This window comes from Cucumis melo, chromosome 2, assembly GCF_025177605.1.
Source record: "Cucumis melo cultivar AY chromosome 2, USDA_Cmelo_AY_1.0, whole genome shotgun sequence".
Classification (NCBI taxonomy): domain Eukaryota; kingdom Viridiplantae; phylum Streptophyta; class Magnoliopsida; order Cucurbitales; family Cucurbitaceae; genus Cucumis; species Cucumis melo.
The window spans coordinates 2,838,893-2,847,170 of NC_066858.1; the positions used below are offsets into that span (position 1 = coordinate 2,838,893).

Below are 8,278 nucleotides of genomic sequence, written 5' to 3' on the forward strand. Positions count from 1 at the left end.
ATATTTGAATGCTAAAAAAAATCAACAAAAGATGTTATAAACTAAAGATTTAACTCCTCTAAAATTTAACGTGACTATTTGCTCAAAAGCAAAAAGTGTTTTGGTTTTGAGCTAAGCCAAAAACAATTGATAGGTTTCTTACTTCTTTTTTTTTTTTTTTTTTCCTTTGTTAGTTTAACAAAATGAGATGGAAATCATATCTAATTTTTTACTTTTAAAACAAAATGTCGTGTCAATTATTATTGAATTAAACTTATTTTATCAACTCTTTACTTCTCTACCCTACATTAATCACTTACCTATGCAACAAATTCTTTGTCTCTACTAGGAAGAATTGATAAAAATTGGTCCTTTTAGTTTTTATTTTGTAAAAATGAACCATTTTGTTTTAGTCTTAAAATTATATGAACATAAACTGAAAGTATCTTTTCTTTCTCTAGAAGAATGATTGTCAATGACAAAATACTGTTGAAAATATTAAAAAAAAAAAAAAAGATATAGCAAAATTTCAAATAGACACATAAACAATATCAACGGTGATAGTGATTTTTTTTCTTGAATTTGGATAGAACACATAAAGTAAATAAAAAAGAAATTTTCTTAAAGAAGTTGGTGAAAACAGAAGAGTTTAAAGGTTGGGCCTGAATGCTGAATGGGTGACATTTGTGACTTTTTTTTTATTTATTTTATTTGTAAAAGGGCCCCAAAACAATCTTTTTCTAAAAATGGACCCATTTTCCAAAATTTTCTTCTTCAATTTGGATAGAACACATATACTACACAGTTGCTGCTATCGGTCAAGGATGAACAAATCTGCATAATATACGATATTAGATATAGAATTTAGAGGAACATTGTTATTCGGCTTAAAATTTGGAGTATCATATATAAAACCTTTAGTTACGTTGATGCTTCAAGGTTGGTATGAAGTTATACCCCAATTTTTAGCTTTTCTGAGATCAAACTATCAATCAACATAACTTCATGCTTTAATTTTTCTGAATAGATTCAGTTTAAATATCGCAAAGAGAATAATACTCAAATTGATGACGGGTTCAGAACACCCGATTGTTACAACAATATCAGATAAATCAAACCTTTCAAAAGAAAGCAATGACAAAAACGAAAAACAAAAACAATAAACTCTGCTTTGCATTATTCACATTTGTAGGAAGCATCAACATATCTCTTTTATTAACTTCTGTGGATATTAGAGAACAACAACTACTTCCTCTATAACTAATTTACTGATGCTCCCTTCTTTCATTTCCCTTCCAACGTTTCTCACTCATCCACAGCCGGTGGCACAGAATCAGCCTACAAACATTTTCCACATTAATCAATATAAACCTCCAACTATTTCATTTTAGCTTAAAGATTTTCGTAAGATGTGTTCACTTACCAGCTTACGGTACTTGAGGGCGTAAAACATTTCCAGATAACGGCGGCTCTCGAGGCGGTCGAGGTTGGATACGTGCTTCCAGAATCCGTAAACTCCAGTTAGTGTTAGCAGCCTCTCCGAATAGATCTGCCATGTGTACCTGCATTTGTACAATTGTTGAACACTGTAAGAATTTCATAAGATCAAGTAATTGAAGATTTGATTCAGGTGACGTTTGAAGTGATTACTTCTCGTAAATACGCTTGAGGCCTGCTTGGGAGATTTTATCCCAATGTGTTGGGTCTTCCTTGCTCTTCTCGAAGAAGTCGACAAGGATTTCAGCAGCACGGTCACCACGGTATGGATCGATATGGAATCCAGATTTTCCGTCGACAATGATCTCTGCAGGGCCACCATTGCAAGTGGCAAAGGTAGGCAATCCACAGGTCATGGCCTCCACAACTGTCAAACCGAAAGCTTCGTATACGGCAGGCTGCACGAAAGCTCCCTTTGTGTCTGCAATGCATCGGTAGAGTTCACCATTTCTTACTCGGTTCATCTGTGCAGAAATCCATCTAAATTGGCCATTCAGGTTGTAGGTCTTTATGAGGTTATACATCTTTTCCATCTCAGCCTTCTCTTCATTGTCCTTGGACTCCTTCCTCCGGTCTCCAGCAACAACCACTAGGTTAACTAACTCCCTAAGGCGGTTGTTTTTGCCGTACCACTCAACAAGTCCAGTTATGTTCTTAACACGATCCAATCTCGCCATTGTGAATATGATCGGCTTGGACCGATCTTTCAATACACACAAGTGTTCCTCATTCTCAACTTCACTATAAAGAAGCTCCTCAATTTCAGGGTGGAAGGAAGTCAGCCTCTTCTCGGTCTCTGTGTAGGGAAAGTAGATGCTCATGTCTGCTCCAGGTGAAACTATGTTGAACTTGGGATCAAACACGTCGATTCCGTGGACCACCCGGTAGAGCCCGGGAAGAGTAAAAGCTGTGTGACTCTCATATTGTCCAACTGTATCTTTGCTGAGAACCAAAAGGATTTATGTGTAAGATAACATACACAAACCATCCACATATAATCGAACCATGAAAAACAAGTTAAAACGTCTTACCTGCCAGCAATCTCTTGGAAGGTACTCGTGATAATGAAATCGGTATGGTTCATGGCAATAAGATCGGCTGTGAATTGGCTTGAGAAGTGATACTTCTCATCAAATCTCTTCCAATAAATATCTGAATCAGGATATTTGGTTTTTTCCAAGGCGTGAGCAATAGTACACTGCAGGAGAAAAATGAAACAAACAAACAAGATCATGAGCCTTTACCAACAACATCATGAAACAATGAGACCATACAGATATGTCACAAACCTGTGTAACTCCCAGTTTGTGTGCCAGTAATGATGCAACGATATTACCATCGCTGTAGTTTCCGATGATCAGGTCAGGCTTTCCCTGCAACTCTTTGGTAAGTTCCTGTGCAACATCCTGACAAAAACAAGAACAGTTTAGTTCAGTACACAATTGATGAAGCGAGCACATGGGATATCTAATACAATGACAACAGGGGTGACGAATCACCTCAGTGTAAGTCTCTAGGTAAGGCCAGACTTCAAATCTTGAGATCCACTTTCGGACTATTCCTTTTTCATTTCTGAATGGAACTCGAAGAATGTGGGAGTGTTCTGTCCCAAATACTTTTTCGAGACGCTGGGTGCAGGTAGTTCCTACTGCATCTGGAAGGAGTCTGGTGATCTGGTTATGAACAGAAACAAAAACAACTTTCAAACATTGGATCGACAGCAGGATATTTATTGTGGGAAAACATACGAGATTTTGACATTACAATGAGAATTCGAGGAGTTATGTCCAATCCTTGCTGCTTTATACGTTGAAGCATTTCATGTTCCAAAGCACGAACTTGATCCAAGATGTAAACCACCTTCATCAAAAGAGATAAACAAACACGTCAATTTAGATCAACAAAGAATAGACTAACATTTTCCCTTTGTCTGAACAAAGCTAACCTGGCCACCAGTGTCAGGGTATCCCAAGACATTATCTTGTGCGAAGTAACCGTGGGGTGAAAGGATGACAACATTAAAGACCATGGGAATTCTACCAAGGAATTTCTCGAAGGTGCAAGGATCGGGGGCCTCGAGGAGATCCAAAAGAAGTTGGATCATTTCAAGAACACGCTCGGCGGTGTCACCCCACCCTCTCTCTAGGCCAATCTCCTGGAACTTGTTTGCAAAATCGGAGTAGGGTGTGTCGGGTGCAAGGGTTACAAGATACTCTTCCGCCTTCCTCAGCACATGTTGGAAGGCATTCAGAGTCTGAATTCTATCATTCAACATCATTGTCTGCATTAAAGCACACACATATACCCATGTCATTACTAGAAATAGTTTAAGGCTGAATCAATAGATAAAGAATGTGAAGTGAATTAATTACCTTTCCCTTGTAGCAGTGAACTCTAAGGAAGTCCAGCAATGGCTGCATGCTTTCTTTACCATGGAATAGCTTTGCAGAGAGATGACGGTTGAGGAACTCAACGCCATTGCCAATTGATTTGGAGAGAGTGGGCCGAGGAAAGGAAGCATTAAATGGCTCAAAATCAAGCTCAAGAACAAAGTTGCCGTTTGAACTGGCATTACAGAGTCAAAAAGTGATAAGATATCAGAACCCAACCAGCTTTTTTGCAACTCAAAAGAACATAAACTTTTGTTAACTTTACCTTCCATCTACAAGTTCTTCTTTGAAACGCAAATATTCAGAAACTTGAAGCTCTTCGACAACCAGTGCATGGACATTGACTTTAATATATTCCCACACACCTGGCCTTGGACGGACAGCTAGAGCAACCCATGGGGGCAAAACTATGGATTCCTGCACCATGAAAAAAATTCAAACTTGAGAAGATAACACAGAGGTGAAGTTTCACATAACTGAAGGAAAAAGTAAAGCTTAATATAGTTTCAAAAGAGATTATTCTTATCACCTGAGTGGATCTCAGGACTTCCCCAAATGCCCCATCCGCTAGTTTCTTTCGATTCTCTTCAGGAATTGTTTCAAACTCAGCGATCAGTTCATGATGTTGCAGGATGCCTTTTCCTTTTGCTTCGATCCTAAAAAAAAAATCAAAGTTATTTAGTGGTCAATGACCTTACTTTCTAGTTTTATCTGCCATTTAAACACTTGGCAGACCATGATCCAGAAAAAATGTATATAAAAGCAGAGGATCTAAATAAAATACTTTGAGAGGAGGCCAAGGATTTCATTTCTTTGAGCAATTAAAGTTTCATCCAAGCGCTCCCGGAGGCTATGAACACGGTTGAGAACTCGTTCTGCCATGGCTATCTTCTTGGAGGGTGAACAGAATTTTCAGAAAAATCTTAGTTAGCTTCAGCTGCAAGAGAAAATATTAAAATATGTAAACAATCCGTCCATTTTATCCAAATCAAACTTTACCTAAAAATGCATTTGGGTTAATTACTCAAACTCAATAGTCAAAACATCTACAACTAATATCTGGATTAAAAATTCCTAAACCCACCCAACTGGACCCTACCAAACAGTGACAAAATTTTCAAAATTTGTGTCTTGATTTAGCAGGAAGGAAAATGGAAGAGAGAGTTCCACAGTCTTAAATGGGAATAAAATCATTAAATGGCCATGGAAGCTCAGACACTGTTTTGAAAAAGTTGCATGCTCTGTTTATACTTTTTCTCCCTCCTCCTTTACACACAATTGAAAAGTCAAAAATCTAGACCAACCCATATTTTAGAATTCCAAATCAGAAAAAATAAGGTAGAAAATAGACAAAACATTTCAAGTCATCACTGTGCATGACATTAATTGGGAGAAAAAGAAGATAAGAAAGACAAAGAGATCAAACTATTTGACCATATGGAACAAATCCCAGTATGAATTCTCCTCTCCATTGAATAAAATTAGATGATGATCTATCTACAAGGTAAAGTAGATTTGAAAATGGGAACAATTGTCAAACGTTTCAAAACAGAGCAAGAAGAACAAGAGAAACACATGGAGCTTACAAATTACAAGTGGAATGAAACACAATAAATACAAGGAGAGACAGAGGAAGCATTTGTCAATCTCCTTAAAATCTACACAATTTTTAACTTCTAACCCACAAAAATTAGAGTGATTAAGCAAAATCATCATCAGGGTATGCAAAATTAACACCCAATCATCATCTACATTTCAACATAGATTAAATACAAAGAATTAACTTCTAACCCACAAAAATTAGATTGAGTATCAGCAAAATCATCATCAGGATATGCTAGATTAACACCAATCATCACCTACATTTGGACATAGATTAAATACAAAGAATCAAACAAGAGAAATAAAAACTGGGATCGACTACAAAAATAGCCATCGGATCATTATCGATCGGGAAAATGGGGGAAAAAAGAGGATAGAATGGAGAATGAATGAGAAGGAAAAGGGAGGGGAAAGAGAATGAACGGACCTTAGGAAGAAATGTAAAGGGGGAATGAAGGAATGGAATGGTGAGAAGAGAGGAAGAGGAGAGGGAATTTATATTGAGAATGGAAGGAAGTGTTTGGGGATTGTAGCTGAATGATGATGATCACCATGGATGCGGTGGGTAAAGGAAATGGGTGCTTGAATTTCCGTGAAAATGCTATTATTACTGCCATTACCTTCCTGTGGTTTTCTTCTTCCTGCCGCAAAACCGCTTTTGTTCTTCCTACATTCTTTATTTCCACCTTCCTCCTCTTCTCATTGTCATCTAGCTTTTGGATATATTTCTAGAATCCAACCTCTGATCTCGAAATTAATTAATTAGGTTTAGTTTATTCAAGTTTATCTTAAAACAATCAAATGTTATTAATTGCTATCATAAAATTTTATTAGGAACGTGCTAAATGTTTATATCAGTCAATGTAAAATTAAGACCATCCTTATAATAGTATTCTCGTACACGACCTTCTTTCTCCCTCCGATCACATTCAACTAATTCAATACGTGATCTTGCAATTTAGGATTTTCCTTTTATAACAATCTTCTCTATGTTTGCACTCGTATTCAATTAATTCGATGCAATTATTATATCACTCCTATACTCCAGAATCCTTCATCTATCTCTCTTACATCCGTTGTTCTGAACTTTCATTCAAATCGATCAAAAATTCTTGGTCTCGCTGTTTGATTCTACTTTGGTTGACATATCAATTTAGGACTCCCAAGAGAAAATTAACCTACGACTCTTGAATGCACGAGTGAGTCGATAGAGTTTGAGCAGAAAACCATGAAAGTACCACATGGATTTATAATTTAAAGAACATAAATCAAGCTTTCGGCCGATGAAACTGGTAGAAAATAAAGAGTAGTATACTCGATCACTACACTCAGCAAAAAACTAATTTTCCTTTCAACGTCTTCTTTTCCCTTTACTAATTCGAACAATATTAACTAACTAACAATAGTGGAAATTCATTAATTTCAGCATGTTTCACGTTCACTGCTATACGATGAAACTCATTAATAGTACTAATTACGTTTTTATAGGTACGTTAGTTTCTAACTTCCTAATAAAAAATGATGAGGTGTTTTTTTTTAATTCAATTTTTATATAATGTAGTGTTTTGTAGTATATTTGGGAAATGGGTTTGAATAAAATTAAAAGAAAAAAAAAAGGAAAAAAAAAAAAGAAGAGTAAGAGAAATTTAATAGTAAAATAATTGGGAAGGATCTTATCTAAACAAGGTTTGAATTGAATAATTTGAAAATGAGGATTGGTTAGGGTTTTAGGTGGGGACTCTCTAATATAGTATTTTACGTTAAAGTGAGGTAAGTGGTTTTTTGGCGCCAGTTTCCTCAACCTAAAAACCTGTTAGCGCCCGCCACGTCGCCACCTAAAACCGCCTTTCCTTCTACCAATTCTTTCTTTCTTTCCTTCCTTCCTTCCTTCCTTCTTCTTATTATCTCTTTTTAATATATTGATTTCAAATTAAACTTGCCATCTATAGTATTTAGATTCTCATTCAAATTCATTTTCGTGTATCACACGGTACAATTTATACAATTATGTAAGTTTAAGAGTCTAAATTTAAGAATTTGATAAATTTGTGGTTTAATTTTAATTTTAAAAGTAAAAAAAAAAAAAAAAAAAAAGAGGTTTTTACCATTTGTCTTTTATTTTTCACCGTAGTTAAATTTGGGAGAAAAGATGCACCGACCGGCCACCAGACACGGTGGTTTTGTCGGAAACGCCAAGCCAATCAAACTCCTCGATTTTCCGGCTAATGACGTGGCATCCTAGATTTGAGAAAAAGTTATGAAATTGATGAATCATTTTGCTTCCCTCTCCTTTGCTTTGCACACTAAGCATATGTGGGTCCCCCTATCTTTTTCTTTTTTATTACTATTTTTTTTTCCCAAAAGTATTTTATTATTACTTTTATTCTAATAAATTATTGCGATTTTTGACTTCGTTTGTTTTTAAAATGTGTATATATATAAGAATATTCGAATTATCTAATCAACTATCATTTTATTGATTAATTATGTGTCATTCTCACACATTAAAAATCCTTTTTAGAAAGATTAAGATGTAATTAACTTTGAGATGCTTTTTCAAAATATGAAAAATTAAATAACTTGAGACGTGGGGCATCGAAATGAAAGTTTGAAAACTTCAAGGAACTAGAAAGAAAAAACAAATTTTTAGATAAATTAAATATTTGAGATTTGTTACTCTTTTTTTTCATTTTTTTTTTTAATAAAGTGTTTCTTCGCTATTTTTTAATAATAATAACTTTCTATTTTGATAGTTTCGGAACCTGACCTTAACTTTTAAAATATTTTTCAAAACTAAAGAAATTAAGATT

The 8,278-nt window shown here is 35.3% G+C and overlaps 1 protein-coding gene across 3 annotated transcripts; it reads right to left on the bottom strand.

The window, feature by feature from the left end:
- Positions 1 to 1,012: 1,012 nt before the first annotated feature.
- Positions 1,013 to 6,314, bottom strand: LOC103492399 (sucrose synthase). 3 transcript variants are annotated; one of them, XM_008452747.3, is made up of 14 exons: positions 5,896 to 5,920; positions 5,658 to 5,725; positions 4,651 to 4,803; positions 4,396 to 4,522; positions 4,132 to 4,283; positions 3,849 to 4,041; positions 3,422 to 3,757; positions 3,241 to 3,336; positions 2,976 to 3,149; positions 2,766 to 2,882; positions 2,508 to 2,674; positions 1,630 to 2,418; positions 1,403 to 1,541; positions 1,013 to 1,317 (listed from the first exon to the last, which is right to left on the bottom strand). In XM_008452747.3, exons 3-14 carry the CDS (start codon positions 4,746 to 4,748, stop codon positions 1,285 to 1,287), a joined length of 2,421 nt encoding a protein of 806 aa, XP_008450969.1. In that variant the 5' UTR covers positions 4,749 to 4,803; positions 5,658 to 5,725; positions 5,896 to 5,920; the 3' UTR covers positions 1,013 to 1,284. The 3 variants fall into 3 exon arrangements, with proteins under 3 accessions (XP_008450969.1, XP_050937344.1, XP_008450968.1); XM_051081387.1 differs by lacking the exons at positions 5,658 to 5,725; positions 5,896 to 5,920 and adding an exon at positions 6,089 to 6,314; XM_008452746.3 differs by lacking the exon at positions 5,658 to 5,725 and having other exon boundaries at positions 5,896 to 6,151.
- Between the last annotated feature and the right edge of the window lie 1,964 nt (positions 6,315 to 8,278).

Bases quoted from the DNA above. Each gene is read 5' to 3' on its own strand.
- LOC103492399 (XM_051081387.1), bottom strand. From the start codon at position 4,748: ATGGCAGAACGAGTTCTCAACCGTGTTCATAGCCTCCGGGAGCGCTTG. The intron at 3,758-3,848 runs GTAATTAATTCA...GCTTTAATGCAG, and splicing joins TTCACTGCTACAAGGGAAAG to ACAATGATGTTGAATGATAG. The intron at 3,337-3,421 runs GTTAGCTTTGTT...CTTTTGATGAAG, and splicing joins ACCCTGACACTGGTGGCCAG to GTGGTTTACATCTTGGATCA.